General features: G+C 38.6%; 1 protein-coding gene across 3 annotated transcripts in view; it reads right to left on the bottom strand.

Annotated features, from left to right (window-relative positions):
- LOC126237274 (neither inactivation nor afterpotential protein C) overlaps positions 1 to 18692 on the bottom strand; it is a 383219-nt gene that overhangs the window by 60921 nt on the left and 303606 nt on the right. For 2 of the 3 annotated variants that reach the window (XM_049947204.1, XM_049947206.1), the window contains exons 20-22: positions 14471 to 14614; positions 13589 to 13645; positions 6509 to 6642 (exon numbers count right to left, since the gene is read on the bottom strand). In XM_049947204.1, coding sequence (XP_049803161.1) covers positions 6509 to 6642; positions 13589 to 13645; positions 14471 to 14614 — 335 coding nt within the window. The remainder of the gene's footprint in view (positions 1 to 6508; positions 6643 to 13588; positions 13646 to 14470; positions 14615 to 18692) is intronic. The other variant, XM_049947205.1, reaches the window with a different exon arrangement.

Genomic DNA, 18692 nt, shown 5'->3' with positions numbered 1-18692 from the left:
CAACTCAAACTCTTCTCAATCACAACTGCAAGAAAGTAACATCTTCAATGGCAAACAACTACCCAGAGTAATCTTTGTTGTGTGTGCTTGTTGAAATAGCTTCATCAATCTGGTGCTCTGATCTTTCACAATCTGTTTCTGGTTTTGTTGTCTGCAAGAAGTCCCACACAGTCATAACACTATGACTATGTTCCGCTAAAACAACAAATTCCTAGGGCTGTGTTCTGTTATTGCTAGTTATTCTCGCAATATATCTTGCTTTCAGATGGATGTATTTCCCATTTGCAACTTTCAGCACAATTTCTTTCACATTACAGAACACTGTCAGCAATAAATGTTTGACATTACAGGAAAGGAAGCACTGAGAGAGTCGACTAGCGACCAGGAAGCTGCTCAACAGTGATGTCAATAAGGTTTCCTGACAGCTTGGTGACTGTCATTCATGAAGGATTTTCATCTGTAGTAGCCTCACCACCATAGATGGTCACCTCTCTGAGTTTTCCTGAATTCTGTTGCTAGAAAAGTGGTTAGTACTTCTGTACAGTGACTGCGAATGGCTATGCCATGGTAGGGAGTGATCTCGTCATTTGTAATTGTGTGCAGTTAACTGGCATGAAAGGAACTGTTGTGAAGATCGATGTCTGGTAGAGAAGCAGTCATCATAAAGTCAGTGCCTTTCTCAGGAGTGGTGAACAACATGTTCAGGGTATCTACAGTGGAAACACACCTGCATGTTGTGCTCTGTCCTCCAAACACCTGGTTCTGTGAGGCACTATGTTAGGCAGAGGAGTTGACTGTACTGGCACTGGTAAGATCATGGGTTGTCGTATGACAGTTGTGGCATAAGTCCAAGTTGGTCGAGTTCATTCTTGCTACAGCATTCAACTGGTCACAGAGACTGGTTCTAAAGATTGACGCAACACTTCTTCAACATTTTCTATTACGTCCTGATGTCTGGGGTTGACATTCATGGTTACTCTTTCTTCCTTACTTGGTCTAACAGTTCTGGTTGCCATAAAATATTTTATCTTTCGTCTGACTATGTTACATATGAGAAGGCAAGATAGTGGTGGTCTTCCACTGCTATCAGAGGGGCTACATTTGGAAGCTGATCATAATGCTTTCACCTAGCTCTTCTTCTGTAGCATTTTCTTTATGTGCTGGGATCATTTGATGAATTCCTTGGTTCCTGTGACATCCTTTACAAGAAGAGCTCAGCACATGTCTTCTGCAATCCCTTTAACCAAGCGTGAGATTTTGTCAGTTTCTGTCATATTCACATTCACAATGTGACATAGGACCAAGATATTCTGTATGGAAGACTGTATCATTTCCCCATGATGTTAGCCCCTGTTCTTCAATTGTTCTTCTGCAAAACGGACTTGCTGCTGTTAGTCACCAAATGTCTTCTTCAGTTCAGTTTGGAATTTATCCAGTTATTGCTTCATTGTTTGAAACAAGTGCAGGGCTGAGTCATCCAGGTAAAAGTGTACATTTGTCAAGCATATCACATCATCCCTCTTATTGCATTTAGTGACTCAGCATCTCCAGAAAATGGTGTTGTATTCCTGATATGCAGCTGACTTGTTACTGTTTTGGAATCCATTGATGTCCTGAATATATGGACCTTGGGGATGACATACTGCTTGTTGTTTTATGTGCCTAGTTATAGCCCCCATGATGTAGATGTTTTGAAGTCCAAGGTATCTCCAGCAAACAATGTCATTTGTAACCACACTCAAATTAAAATCTGAAAGCACATCACTTAGCACTAAAAGCATATCTGTCGTGAATATCAATGTACAGCCAGAAAAGAACTCTCCTGGATGGAAAGTGCTGGTATTTACACAAACATAGAATATTCCAGACTCTACAAACATGAGACATTTCAAGGACCATCCATAAATTGAAAATACTGAATAACAAATAATTATTGGTAGTCAAGTCTGAACTGATTACCTTTAGCACATCAGTCAGTGACATTAACCAAAACACCACATTGCATGCACCATAGCATGTGGCAATGTTAATTAACAATGGGTGAGATTCTTATGCTCTATAAACAGGTACTTCTCAATACACATCTAGTCTGTGTCTTACTATATTTATTCTGGCTAAAGGTAACTTCAAGGTGAGCTAACACAGTTGACAAACTTCCAGGGCCTGAGATGACATAGGTTCTTTGAACAAAAGTATGAAGTACTGCTTCATGATGAGCTGGAGGGTGACATCTATCTGCTTGGAGATACAGAACAATATGAGCTGGCTTCCTATAAATACCATATTCCAAGATACTATCATTATTCCTCCTGAAAACCCATTTGTCAGTCCTTCAGGTCCAAGTAGTACCTGTGTATAGAGCATGAATATCACACTTACTTACAACAACCAATCAACTCTGCAATTGCAGAACTTCAGCTTCATACCAGTCACCCAACAAAATACAATAACACAGATATTTTGACATGTGATTCCACTTACTAGGAGAGTGTTATTAAGGTCCTATCAGGATTAAATAAGTAAGTGATGTTATAACAAACAATGGAAAATCCAGGATGAAATGTAACAATAGTATGAAAAGGACAGTTGTTACCATATAGCGGAGAGACTGAGTTGCAGATAGCCACAAAATGAGCTTTCGGCCAACAGGCCCTTTGTTGCAAAAAGACAAAACACACACACACACACACACACACACACACACACACACACACTGATACAAGCACAACTCACATGCACATGACCACAGCCTCTGGCAGCAGAAGACAGACTACAAGCAGCAGCATATGATGGGAGAAGTAACTAGGTGGGGGTAAGGGGGAGGTGGGTCAGGAGGGGGAGAGGTAGCAGGGTAGGGCTGGGGGACAGTGAGTTATAGCTAGTGGAAGTATGCAGGGAGGAGGTGGAGAGAGGATGCAGTCAGGAAGTAACTCCTTGACTGCAACTAGCTGCTCTATCCTCTCTCCACCTCATCCCTGCACACTTCCACTAGCAGCTCTTTACCATTCCCCACCCCTACCCTTCTATCCCTCCCCCTCCCCACTCCAGCAGTCTCCTCTTTACCCCTACCCAGTTGCCTCTCCCATCATGCACTGCTGCTCGTAGTCTGGCTTCAGCTGCCAGAGGCTGTGGTCATGTGTGTGAGAGTCGCATTTGCATCTGTGTGTGTGTGTGTGTGTGTGTGTGTGTGTTTACAGGACATCCCATTTATTTTGATCTCCCTTAATAACTGTTTGTCCAGACGCAAATTACAAAATGTTTCAAGAAAATGTTCTTTAGTTGACTGGGGGACATCAATCAGCATGACTGCCTTTGTTGTAGCTTTGTTTTTACAAAGATATGAACAGCAGTATGATATGGCACCCTGTAGTTTTTATTCAATAATTCATTTCCTCTCCTAAAGACCTATTCAAAAATGTATCACATTGTACCATGCACTGAAACACAACATTATTAATTACATAACACAACATTGACGTTGACACTCCCAGCACTTAGTGCAGGTACTTGGGGTAATGGGAAACATCCACTTGCTGATGTTGACAGAGGACAAATGTAAACATAAGTAGAATGCACACCCATCATTCCATCAACCATAATCAGTTGAAGAGTTCTGTGAGTAGAATGTATACTAGCAAAGAGAAGGTAGAAATGCTGCTCATCTATGGGGAATGTAAGTTAGCAGAACAGTAATTGAAATACTGTTTTCTTATGTACAGATACATTTAGTACAGTAGTTTAGTCATTTTAAATACTGTTGTGCTGAGTAGGCATACAGTAAAGGCTGTTCTTCCTACAAACTGCATCGACATAACATTTCATTCATTGTTGTTTTTGAAGGTAGGTGAAATGCTACGCAGGCAGCAGAACTGTACAGAGGGTGATATCCTGACAAGACCCACCTTTCCAATGGATGCTTTCTCATCTTATTGTGGTGCTTCAGGAAATGGGAAGTTTCAACCCACGACAATGCAATCATTGTAGCACTCGCACAGACGAAGCTGCTGAAGTTACTGTTCTCGCTTCCATTGCTATGAATCCACCTGTGAGCACACGGCAGCTTGAACACAAGACTGGCATTCCTAAAAAAAGTGTCCAGTGTATTCTTACATGTCACTGGTTCCATCCTTACCACGTACACTTACATCAAGAATCGCATGGAATGATTTCCAGAATCGTGTACAGTTCTGTCAGTGGGCACAGCAGCAAATCCTCACCAACCTGAACTTCTTCTCCAATGTTCTATTGACCAATGAATGTTCCTTCTCAAACAAAGGACAGGTAAATACAAGGAACAAGCATTATTGGTCCAGTAACAACCCACGATGGCTTAGACAGTTGGAGTATCAGTATCAACGGAGAGTTAACATCTGGTGTGGGATGCTTGGTACTTCAATTATTGGCTCTTATTTCATCAATGATAGTCTAAACAGCACAGTGTATGCCAACTTCCTCAGACAAATTATTCCTCCTCTTCTCGATGAAGTGCCACAAAGAACCAGAATGCTTATGCGATATCTACACAATGGATGCCCAGCACATAATGCCTTGCATGCACATCCTATTCTGAACTGAAGGCATCCTGCCAGTTGGATTGGTCAAGGAGGAACAGTTACTTGGCCTGATAAGTCCCCTGATTTAAATCCCCTGGACGTTTTTCTTTGGGGATGCATTAAAGACGTTGTCTATCACGATATTCCAACAACTCCAGAGGACATGCAGGAACGTATCATGCTTTCTTGTAATTCTCTTCAGCAGGCAACACTGGAAGCAGCAAATAATTTTTTCATTCAACTAGTGCACCATGTATTGGTGTCCAGCATCACCACTTTAAGCACCTTTGAATGTTCTGCTCCTGGGCAATGGTGCAGGAGAGTCAAAGTCAATTTTATGTTATGTTTTTACTTGGTTTTCATTTGTTTTCTGACAACTCCAGCAAGTGGATGAGTTTGTGATCCCGGGCTCGAAGTCAATGTTGTATTATGTAATTAATAACATTGTGTTTCAGTGAATGGTACACTGTGATACTTTTATGAATAGGTCTTTAAGAGAGGAAATGAGTTACCAGGGAAACATTTTGTAATTTGCACCTGGACAAACAGTTATTTATGGTGGTCAAGATAAAATGGAACACCCTATCTCTCTCTCTCTCTCTCTCTCTCTCTCTCTCTCTGTGTGTGTGTGTGTGTGTGTTGTCTTTTTTCAACAAAGGCCTTGTTGGCTGAAAGCTCATTTTGTGATAATCTTTTGTTGTGTTTATCTGTGACTCAGCATGGTGAGAGTAGCAACTATCCTTTTCATAATATTGTAAGTGATGTTATAAATAGAGACAAAGGGTTTGCTTAAATGTTGCATGGAATCCTACTCTCTCTCTCTCCCTAGTCAAACGACAGGGGACAGAGTTAACACTATCTGATCACCCACTGTTGGTTAATATTTCATTAATGACAATAGTTCTCCTAGGATATCTCTCGTTGTGTGGTGGCACTAATTGTTTGCTTATGGCACATGTTGTCTTTCTGCATACACCATCTTTTTTTGTGATTTGTATATCCTCACCCACTCAGGATTTAAGTTGTCAAGCACAGTGATCTCTCACTTCATTTGTACCTTGAAAATGATGGGGTGTTCACCTGTCAAAACATTCCTACAATCTTCTCATGTCCATGTCTTCTCATGTTCAGAGTACAAAGGGTGGTGACAAACTACATGTGCACGTCATCTGGCATGTTTTGTTGCAGTCTCTTCCTGAAAATTTCCAGTAACTAGACACACCCATCAGACATCATGTACTCAAAGCCTGCATCATCTATAGGTATGACTTTTTACTGAACTAAAAGTAAGCTGGCCTTAGGATGAAATTTTAATCAACATACTGCACAGATGTGGGAATAGTGAAATATCATTTTGGTAACATTTGGCCAAGGAGATAATGATGTAACACTTCTCATTTCTGTTTACAAGAACCGAGGAAGTGTGTTATCCCAAACTGTCCACAGTGACGTCCAGTCCTTGAGGTCCTAGACAACATTCTCCAAAAAGGTTTATGTTTTGAAAACCAGTACAGCAATATCAAAAGATAATTTTAAGATGAAGGAAATGTTGTGCCAGATTCATAACTAGCTCCAATTGATCATAAAGGCATCACAAACCATTCAACTAAACTAGATATGTTCAGTATAAAGACGAGCATCAAGACTAGACTCGTCCAACTAAGTACATGCCATACCAAATGAAATGACCTAAAGTACAATTGACAACTCTTCAATTCTCCTTTCTGTGATAGTGGATTCATGAAGACATAATGGTACACATAACTGAAGATTGCCCTCAGCAGAGATATCCTGCAGTGCTTGAAGACTTTGTAGATAATGCTCAACTAGCTGAGTTGCTAGGGGCAGATCTGTCATAAAAACCCTCCACATTGTCTATTTGTCTATTTATGTTTCGTAAATAACAGCTTTTCTACCTACTAACTAAATGAAAACAAAAAAAGTAATGTACTGACCTGTTGGGAGAAATACACTAGGTCTTGATGTTTTGCTGCTCGATATAGAAGAAGTACCTGGAACATTGACTTGGCCTTCCATTTTCTGCAGTACTGCCTTATGAAGAGTGCTGTCTCCTCTTGTAATTTATCTGCTTTAACAAAAGACAACAATTAGTTTTTTCTTCGCCGGGAAAATTTCAGAAGTCACAACAATTAGTTTATATTAAAAGAGATTCACAGTAATTTATTTATTACTGTGAAGCAGCTTTGTATTGGATAACAGGTCATAAAAGAAATGTGTTTCCAATTTGATGTGTTGAATTGCAGACAGGCACAACACATTGCTTTTGGCCAAAGCCTTCTTCAGAAAAGGAAACACACTTACATTCATTCACACAATCCAGCACAACTCACGCACACCTGACCACCACCTGCGGCAGCTCTGACTGCTCATTGTGCCTGCCTGCAACTCAACATGTCATCTTTACAGTTAGTAGCAATCTATCCTTGAGGTCACCACAGAGAAAAAAAATTGAGAAAATCCGAGGTATGGTAATGCAAGACTACTAAATAAAGATTCATGAGATTGCTGAGATCATAGGCATCTCAAGTGAGTGAGTGCATAATAGCCTGCACAGAGAATTGGCTATGAAGAAGCTGTGTGTGATATAGGTGCTGTGATTACCCACAGTTGACAAAAGTGCATTCAGCACATCATTTTGTAAGCTGGTTAGGTGATAGCCACTGTCTTTGAGATTGCCAAAGAATAATCCTCGTAGATAACTTGGAAGAAGACAGAAATGTAACTATACCCTATATGCTTCATTGTTGGATCGTTTCAAACCAAGGCTGGCTCTTTAATCAATAATGCACCATCCCACACATCAGCAATAGCTATGGTGAAAGTGCATGAATTGGGCTTTGAATTCATTCCTCAACCCGCCTATTCACCCGGCTTAATTCCAAGAGACTTCTTCCTGTTCCCTAACTTGAAACTCATCAAATGAGAAAGTGATAGTTGCACTCAATGAGTATTTTGCAGATTTTGACAGAACCTAGTTTTTTGACTGGATTAAAAAGCTGGAGAATCACTGGACCAAGTGTATATCCCTAGAAGGAGGCTATGTTGAGAAATGAGGTGAGTTGTCCATGAAACAAAATTTTTTCTTGCTTTTTTACCAGACCTATAAAACCACCCTCATATACATGAATTTGTTAGTGGCTGGGGCAGACTTCTGGCAGGCCAGTATTGGTGTTATAATTTGAATGTGTTCTGTGAGGTTCTGTATTAGTTTACTGAAATCGAAATGTTTTCAGTACAGTCTTGCTGCAGTTGAGTATACATGTTTTGTGTGCTTTACCATGTTATGAAAATCTTTCAAAGTTTGTTCTGTTGTTGGCCTCACAGTATCACATGACTGCACATACATTTCTCCTATACACTGTGGTGATGAAAGTCAAGGGACTATGACATGCACATATATGGATGGTGGTACTATTATGTTTTCAAGGCAAAAAAAGGCAGTGCATGGGCAAAGCTGCCATTTGTACTCAGATGATTCCTGTGAAAAGGTTTCAAATGTGATTATGGCCACACAGCAAGCATTAACAGACTTTGAAAACAGAATGGTAATTGGAGCTAGACGCATGGAGCATTCCATTTTGGAAATTGTTAAGGAATTCAATATAGAAGATCCAGAGTCTAAATAGTGCACCAAGAATAACAAATTTCAGGCATTACCTCTCATCATGGGCAATGCAGTGGTCAACAGCCTTCACTTAATAACTGAGAGCAGTGGTGTTTGCGGAGAGTTGCCAGTGCTAACAGACAAGTAACACTGCATGAAATAACCACAGAAATCAATGTGGGACATTTGACAAACATATCCGTTAGGACAGTGTGGCAAAATTTGGCATTAATGGGCTATGGCAGCACAAGACTGATGCAAGTGCCTTTGTCAGCAGCCTGACTTTGCCTGCAGTGCCTCTCTTCGGCTCGTGACCATATCAGTTGGACCCTAGACAGCTGGAAAACCATGGCCTGGTCAATGAGCCCCAGTTTCAGTTGGTAAGAGCTGATAGCAGGATCTGAGTGTGGCTCAGACCACATGAAACCTTGGACCAAAGTTGACAACAAGGCACTATGCAAGCTGGTGGTGGCTGTGTTTACATGGAATGGACTTGGTCCACTGGTCCATCTGAACTGATCGTTGACTGAAAATGGTTATGTTCAGCTACTGGGAGACCATTTGCAGTAGTGATGGAATTTTTATGGATGACAATGTGTCATGTTACTGAGCCATAGTTGTTTGTGATTGGTTTGAAGAATATTCTGGACAGTTCAGGTGAATGATTTGGCCACCCAGATCGAACATAAAATGCACCAAAAATTTATGGGACATAATTGAGAAGTCAGTTTGTGCATAAAATCCTGCACTGGTAACACTTTGGCAGTATTATGGACAGATATGGAGGAAGCATGGCTCAAAATTTCTGCAGGAGACTTCCAATGACTTGTTGAGTCCACTCCATGTCAAGTTGCTGCACTTCGCTGACATGATATTAGGAGGTATCCCATGATTTTTGTGTAATCAGTCGCTGAGCACATTTTTTTTTTTTAACTTATCACACATATTTGTATTATTAACACCAAAACAAAATAATACATTGCACTTAATAGTAAAACCACGGTGCTCATATACTATAACCAGCCATCCACACAGTGTACATGCCAATTCTCACTGACCCAGACTGCTTGTGTATAATCAATAACAAAGCTAAAAATGCAACAGCAATGACCAGCTACATTCCACAGTATGTGTGTGACCTGTGCTTTCTTCCAACTATTGGGCATTTTTTTTGTTTGAAGGATCTACAGTAGATGACAGTTAAAAGAGGGCTAACTCAGCTGAAAATTTGATATTGAATGTGATAGGGATTCTTTCAGGCCATGGAGGTTTGTACAATATCAGCTGTTTTCGACACCACTGTAGTGGTGCAAGAATTAAATAGGAGCAATAGCCCTGGATTTTCGTTCGTAAAGAAATGTTTGAAAATTGTTTAGCATTCCTCCTTTTGGTTTTCTGCTCTACTTTTCAGTCCCTGTTTCATCCATTAGTATCTGGACGCTGACCTTGGTAACACTAACAGCCTTTGCATACGACCAGAATTTGTTTGGGTTTTGTGAGAGATTCTTCAATAATATTCTGCTATGGTAGCCACTGTAGGCTACATACATTGTCCTCCTGTCAGCCAAACATGTTTCATCTAGCATTCCCTATCTGCAGCCCTATTTTTTTACAGCTATTATGAAGTAGTCTTGGTTCCTTTAGAGGTTTATTTACAGTGGCTATACCATGAAGGGTCCCTGCCACCACAAACTGTTCTATTAGGTATATCAAGTGCATGGTCTCTTATTCTTGCAAATCTAAGACACAGTTCTCCTACATGCTCCTTTCCAGAGCTAAATGTTTCAACTTCCCTTCTGACATGCAACACTACTGCCTCTTTATCTAATTTGTTGAAAATCTTATACTCTTGTTGATGCTCATCTTATAACTGCTTTTCAAGAAACTATAGGTTCCATGCAGCTGCTCTTCCAAGTCCTCAATGACACTGACAGAACTGCCAAGTCGTCAGCAAACCCTAAAGTTTTTGTTTGTTCTTCCTGAACTTTAATTCCTTCTCCAAATGTTTCTTTGGTTTCTTTACTCTTTGCTCACTGTACAGGTCGAATAACATAAGTGATAGGCTACAACAGTGTCACACTCTCTTCTCAAATGCTGCTTCCCTTACATGTTCTTCAATTTTTATGACAGCAGTCTGCTTTTTGTGCCTTTCACTCTCTGTGTTTTATCTCTGTTACCTCCAGAATTCCAAAGAGTGTATTACAGCTAAAACTGACAAAGGCTTTGTCTGACTCTAAAAATGCTGTAAATGCAAGTCTGTCTTTCTTTAATTTATCTTCTAAGATAAACCATGGAACCACTATTCCTCTGTGTGTTCTTACTTCTCTGGAGCCCAAAATGGTCTTCCCCAAGATCAGCTTCTACCAGTTTTTCCATTCTTCTGTAAATAATTCATTTCATCTGACAGTTCAATAATATTCACACCTGTTAGCACCTGCATTCTCTGGAACTGGAATCATTACATTCTTCTTGAAGTCTAAGGGTATTTCACCTGACTCATACATCTGGTACACTGGGTGGAATAGTTTTGCCATGGCTGGCTCTCCAAAGGATCTCAATAATTTTGAGGGAATATTATCTACTTCAGGGGCCATGTTTCAACTTAAGTCTTGCAGTGCTTTGTCAAATTCTTTGTGGAGTATCATATCTCTCAACTCAGTTTCATCTAATTCTTTCCTTTCTACAATATTGTCTTCAAATTCATTTCCATTGTAGAGCCCTTCTACATATTCCTTCCAACTTCCAGCTTTCCCTTCTTTGTTTAGTACTGGCTTGCCATCTGTGTTCTGATGTACTTTTTCTCATGATGCAAGCAGGATTTCAGAGATCACATGTCCGTACAGTACACAAGCCTGCTTATAGACACCATCTGTGTCGCCCCTTGGCGCACTGGTGAGTCACTAAAGAAACAACATTATTTAAGTGATGGCAAGTAAGTGCTCAGTCTATTCTGTAAACTGTGTTACAGTTGTCCATTCAATGTGTTCAGTGCTACATGCAACCTGTACTTCACTGTATCTTACATTGCCTCTGTAAAGTACTAAGTCCCATAAATTGTGTTTGTTCTTGCTAGAAGAAACTTGGTGATGAGTGAGGGTTACATTTTCTCTGCATATTAGTGTCAATGCTAAGTCACCCAACAAACATCTTGGTGGAAGAAATACTCCAACATATCACTGCCCAACAGCAAGCTTTCATGGAACAACAGCAGGCTCTCACCGCCACTCTCAGTCAAGTGGCATCTGTGTGTTTACAGCATGCTACTCTTCCGTCAGTGTAGCCATCACCCTTACTGGCATATGATGAATTGGCTGAAGATTGGGACACCAATGAGACATTGTTATGCCAAAATTTCCAGGTTTTTCATGTGGGTGATGCAAACCTGTGTAAGACTTTCTTTATTTCCTGGTTTTTGCTGCACTTGTATCAGTTGTGCCAACTTGCACCTTTGCCAGAACCAACTAGCTTATCATTTGATGAAATGTGCAAGCTTCTCTCAACCTATTACTGTGAAAGAAGGCATGTCATTGTGATGGGTGTAGAATTTATCATTGTCAGAAATTCCCAAACCAATCTTAAAAGGCAAGGTCTGCAGAATTACACAGGTTGAGTCTTCATAAATTTGTCATTACTACCCATCACAAATCCTACACTGATCATATTATGCATGATTTTATTAATCGTCTGTCCCCAAATGGGGAAGTCTGTGAAAAAGCACTTCTTGTGAGGACATGACACTTATGGATGTGATCAATATAGTACAGTCCTTTGAAGTGTCATGGCCCACAGGTGATCAGACTCCTGCGTGGGGGAAGGTATTGGAAGTCACTTAGTCAGCTCCCATTAGGCACAACGCAAGTGTTCAGGATGATGGGCAACCCGTTGCAGAAATACAACATTCAGCTCAGTGTCACATGGGGCAGCATTGGTTATGATCACAGCAGCAACAAGCTGTATCATAACAGTGGCCATCTTCCTTATATTCCTTTGTCCAACACGAGCATGCTGCATGCCCTAAGCATTGGACTGTTTGCAGTAAGTTTTGAAAGAAAGTCCATATTGCAATTGTTTATAATTCCTCTTAAAATGTGGTAGACCCAGTAATACTGATGGACATAAACTGTATCTCTAAATGACTGTCTTCCTGAACAAACTTTTTATTGATTTGCGTGTGTTTAATAAACACTAAAAGTGCAAATGGACACAGGAGTTGCAATGACTTTAGTAAATGCACAAATGTACATAGACTTGGGCTCCCCTCCCCTCCCCTCCCCTCCCCTCACATATGTTTCACGGAATTTGGTTAGCTACAATAAACAGCAGATTCCAATCCTATGCCAGTTCTCCACACCTGTATCTTACAAATCTCTTGTTTGCCCTCTCACATTCTTTGTTGTGGATCATTCCATCCCACAGACCTGTTCAGGCTAGATGCATTTAATGCTTTCAGTTTCTGCATTGCTCCATTGCCACATTCGAGTGCTGCCACACAGTAATGACCCACTTGGAACATTAAACAGTGCAGCTGCATCAGAGCTCCGCCAAACACTTATTCAATTACTAATTGTCTCATAGGGAACTGCCTCATTAGGGGGTTGTGCTGTTAGTTCAGATTTTGGGTCAGATTAACATGTAATCAGATGACAGTTTTCCTCAGTAATGTCTTTTGACATGGTGCAGCAATGTACAACACTGAGATTCAAGACAAACACTTAAAGAGCTAATATGCGTGTGTAATTATCCTAGAAAAAGAAATAAGCATGCTACCTCAACACAAACAAAAGAAAAATCACCACAACATCAAAAATTATAAGTAACATACTAAATAACCCACCATTTAGTGAATCTCATTTGGAAATGACAATGAACAGAAAAATAAAAAAACATTTTGCTGTTTGTAGATGACAAGCTGTAGACTGTGTAGTAGATACAATGTTACCAGCATAAATAACTACTAGCCTCATGTGAGGTGTACCAAAGGTTTCCTTAGAGGTTAGTGTGTACCAACAATTTTGTAGAAAGGAAATAAACAAATAAATCCATTGAAGATTGCACAAAAAGTGCCGCAACATGCCTGGGCAAAAACAAAATTATGGAACAGTGTTGTGCATAAGCTGGAATTCCTCTTCAATCTCCATCTCAAATAAATGCAATTCACAAACTATTGTCTGCTATGGGAAAAATGCATTGCTTTGTCCAGAACCATTAAAAGCTATAGGCCTACACATTTTGCAAAACCAAAACATTATTGAAAAAACAGGCCCCTACCTCAGATGGTTTTAATAATTTAAGTGCCTGCAATCTAAGAGAGAAGTTACTTGAATATCTTTTTTATTTATTTGTTACTTTCAGAAGGGTGTCATGATAAAGAACAAAACTGTGTGTTTGGAATAAACTTTTGTTTCCTTACCTGGTTTGCTTTTCTCCTTTTGCCCCATCTGTTTTCTAACTTGGTATCCACGAAATTCTGTTGAAAGGATGACTTATTACTTTTGTGACAGTAATACAGAAAACTGTTTATGCATCTCTTTACACGTGTAATAGTATAATCTCTCAAAACATTAAACCAGAATTAAAATAAGGGAAAAATTATACAGCTAATCATCCTCATAACGGAAGTGGATCCTTCACTGGTTGACCGTAGTAGTATAAGTGCAAGTAAATGCCACAATTAAACTTTTGAGGCCAAAAAGTATTTTTTCAATGAAAATATTTCACTACATAAAATTAGAAAATCGAGAGCAATTTTAGCATATGTATTATAAATTATGACAGAAAATAATTTAGAAGTCACAGTAAATGGGCAAGTAGCATTCAGATATTAAGAACAAATAATGTACATCACCATAGCACTGTACTTCAGAGTTATAATTAAATAGCAAAATTTAAAGCTAACTACAATAAGGCAACTATTGTGCACCAGCACACCTTATACATGGAACAATAATTGAGAAAGGCAAAGCTAAAATATTGACACAATAATATAATTAATAGTCACAAGATTAGTCACAGCCAGTACAAGGTATTGTTCCAGCATGGAAGTTGTCACTGCTTCAGTTGCTCATCAGTGATCAAACTGCATTAAAGCAATCCCAGTCGCTTGGTATGGTAGAGAAAAGTGATATGGATTGAATAACAGGATAACAGCTTGCTCAGCCTAAAATATGGGATGAAATGAGTATAAGAAGAGCAAGTGCAAAAGGTAAGGAACTGGTTGGTGAATATGAATGTATGATTTTAGTTTTTAAGTAATGCTAGTATAAGTGTTAATTTTGAATACTTGTGGACTTACGTTTCTGTATTACAACAGCTGCTTCCTCTTGCGACATTGCAGCTTCCTTCTCACTTTCTGTTTTCTCCTTCCCACCCTTTTTGGCATCCTTCTTACTCCCCTTTTGTTTCTTGTGTTTCTTTTTCCCAGAATCAAGATTGTCTTCTGAAAAAAGAAATGTATGTCAGTGGTATTGTGGTTATTCTCAATGACATCCTTTTAATTCTGCTTCACATAAGAGTTTTCTTTCAGATCTATAGCTTTTTAAAATTATTAGCTCTCTGTGACAGAAATATTAAAAACAGCTTTTATAACCAATATTATATATATTGTAAATGCAAAAATTTGTGTATGTATGTGTTACTTCTTTAATCTTAGACAGATTTGGATGAAATCTGGAATGGAGATAGCTTATATCCTGAATTAACATATAGATTACCTTACAAATACCTACATATGACAGGGATGGTGATGGAGGTGAAAAAATTGTGTAGCCCATGATGCATGAATACCCATACTTTACTCATCCAGTATTTACACATAAGGTAAAACTTACACAAAACTTCTTCACACTGCCAACTCAGTAAGATGATGAAAGAAAAAAGTTTATCACTTACTACATTTTCACTGCTCATGCAGTATCACTTCTGGATGGATCATAGCATTTTAATTTATTACATCTTTACTACCAACTATATTCATGACATGTTTTTCTGACAGTATTTATATATACTGATAAATGTATCAACAAAATTATATCATTGTACAGCACATAGGTCAGGGAATATGATGTCATAAATACTGAAATGAGTGAAAAGCTGCCACATCATGCATAACGTTTAAATTTATTTCTTTGTTGTTGTAATTTCATTCACAACAAATTTTGCAGAAAGCATCCAAATATGTCACTGAATATACTACAAAAATATATCATTGTACAACACACAGTCCAGGAGATATGATGTCAAATACTGAAAAACATGAAAAGCTGCCATGTCATGCATGTCGTTTTAATTTATTACTTCTTTAGTACTAACTCTATTCACAACACAATCTTCAGACAATAGCCACATATACCACTGGATGTACCTGCAAAATTACATCATTTTATGACATCAGTTCAGGAGATATAATGTCATAAACATTGAGCTGCATGACAATGAAACTGCAGGGTGAAATTTGCTAGAGATACAGGTAAAACATATGCACAAATAGGTGTGAAATATGTTAAATTCATGTGAAATATTTTCAACACATGTGTAAGTGGGAAAACCCATGGCTAAAAAGCTGATCCTAAGCCCCTGGACTAATTTCAACCAAGTTTGGGCACATAATAGTTACAATCTGGAAACAAATGCTGTGAGGCTAAAAACCACCAGTCTTCTATTGAGGCAGGGGTGCTAACATGGAGAAGGAAGGGGAAGGAGAAGATGTCCCTCTCCACCTTGCCCTTGCAAGAGGGCAAGGTGGAGAGGGACAGACAGAGGTGGAGGAAGAAATAGAGAGAGGGAAGAGGAGGAGATGGACAGAGTGAGGGGGAAGGAGAAAATTAACCAACAGAAGATTGGAATAAATATGTAGCCAGGCATTTTTTAAATAGTTAATTGTTTAGCTATGGGTAACACCACAGGGCACAGCAAGTATTTTATAAAGGGATCCCGATCCATGATTTTTCATCATCAGGAACAGATTTTGTAAACTTTATCAGTGCAACTGAAATCACAAATTTAAAACTGTGGAGAGTAGGCTTAGGGTCACATACTTAAAAATATGAAACAAAATTTTTTGACATTGGAAGCTTCCTGGGAAATACCTGGAAGATGAAACTTGAGAAGAATAATGAACCCATTATCTGCAGACACACAATCTATGCGTTATGTTAGAATTCTGGGAATGCTAACAAAAGAGGGGTTAAGTCTCTGAAAAATAACAATAATACAGAGAGAATGTGCATGGGAAACACTGCTACTCAGCGAATGCAGCTTCTCATAAAATGCTGCCAGAAAAGACATAATGCAGACTGCTCTCTTCACTTCAAACATTCACATTTGCTGTACACACTGTATGCTGATGGTGGAATGTTGTGTTCTTAAAGAATGAGAATCATAGCTCAACCAATAAAATCATGAAGACATGACAAATGCCTACATTATATCAACTGTGTTTTTTCCTTTCCTTTGCACCTGGGATTTAACATTAACCTAGTATTTCTACATTTGTTTCCTTTGCTGTTCCTTTCTCACTTCAGCCTATGTTTTGTCAGTTTTTAGATTTGGATTTTCTTGGCAATAATGTGCTCTTGAAGTTTATTTCTGAACAGAATGTGTTTATGGATAGCTTCCAGTGTTGTCCCTTCTTCTTGCAGGTCTTTTTGTAGCTGGTGAATCACATCTCCTGGGACTATGGACTTACATGCATATGTTATTGGTTATGAATCTGAGTGTGAAATGCTCAGTTTAAATGAGTTGTAAGTGCATTGCTCATATTCTATGTTATTTTTGTTTCCATCTGTTTTCTGTACTTTCTCACATTTCATGGCAGGTTTTCACAGCACAGGTATTGAACTTTCTTACATCTTGTCAAGGAATGAATATGTAATTTTGTTTTGAGTGGTGTGGCAGTGGCTTGCAGAGTATGGATGCAAATATAGATGAGAATGCTTTGTAGTCTTGCTGCCTAGAGCATTCTTCCTTGCAAATCCTAAAAATGCAACAGTAGTTATACAAATATTTTGGACATGTTATTAACAAGTATTATGAACAGTACATTTATTCAGCAGTCAACGAAAATTTTGGTAACTCCATTAAATTAGTGTATGACAAGTGGATGGGGACAAAAATAATGTAGAATATACGTAATACACTTACAGTGCACTGAATTCAAGTAGTTCACACACATATTCATAAGCAATAACAAATAGATGTGAGATCACAGAATACCATTCATATGAAACAAGAACAAAGCTGGAATTATTTACATTTGCAATGTTCTGGATGAGAGCAAAGATTAAAACATATAGGCAAAATATTTACATTGCAATTCAAAGATTTGGAATACACACAAGAAGGTCATGATCAGGAACACATTCTCCACTTTATAACAGCCATCATGTGGACTGCAATGTAGGTTTTTACAAATAAATATGCTTTACCACAAGACTACCAGACTCACACATAAAGTGCAAATGAAAAATATTGTCATCTAGTATTCATATTTTGCAAAGCAAAAACATCGATTACTGTGCCATATATTCCCAGATCGAATTTCATTTCTGGGTCACTTGGAACACTACTGACAATCTCTGTTTCTGTATCACAACATCTACATCTACACTATACAAGCCACTGTAAGATGCATGGCAGAGGGTACATCCCATTGTACCAGTTATTAGGGTTTCTTCCCATTTTGTTCATGTATGGAGCATAGGAAACATGATTGTATGCCTCTGTGTGTGTAATAATTATTCTAATCTTCAAGATCCCTATGTCAGTGATACAAAGGGGTTGTAGTATATTCCTAGAATCATCATTTAAATATATTTATTGAAACTTTGTTAGTAGATTTTTTCCCGGCAGTTTATGTCTATCTTCAAAAATCTGCCAGTTCAGTTCTTTCAGTATGTCTGTGACACTCCCCCATGAATCAAAAAACCTTGCCCTTCTCTACATACATTCAATAGCCCCTGTAAGTCCCATTTCAAATGGGTCCCACACATTTCACCAATGTTCTAGAATAGTTCACATGAGTGATTTGTAAGCAATCTCCTTTGTAGACTGACTCTTCTCCAGTATTCTACCAATAAACTAAAGTTTACCACCTGCTTTACCCCTGACTGAGCTTATGTAATCATTTCATTTCATATCCCTTTGAAGTGTAGGGTCTTGCGCTTCTTATATTTTGATATTCTGTGATTTCAGCTCACACAAAAGTAGGGGGGGGGGGGGATGTGACAACATATTTAGTGGGGTGTATGATTGATAGCCACTGCATTATGTCTTACCAAAGTTTTTGAAGAACATCCTGACATTATTTTGAACAAACAGACTGAAGTAAAAACAAACAAAAACCAGCAGTATTCCTGTGAACTTGTTTTTCTATAAATAAAGTCATTTGCATCTGATATTCTAATAACACAGATAAAACAAATTAGAAATTAAATTACATAATCTAAGGTGTCAAAAATCATTCACAATATATGAATGTACAGCATATCACCATTACTAATTCCACAGTGTCAAAAATT

Source organism: Schistocerca nitens, chromosome 2, assembly GCF_023898315.1.
Source record: "Schistocerca nitens isolate TAMUIC-IGC-003100 chromosome 2, iqSchNite1.1, whole genome shotgun sequence".
Classification (NCBI taxonomy): domain Eukaryota; kingdom Metazoa; phylum Arthropoda; class Insecta; order Orthoptera; family Acrididae; genus Schistocerca; species Schistocerca nitens.
Note: the sequence above shows the minus strand (reverse complement) of the source record. Positions and strands in the feature narration are given on the sequence as shown.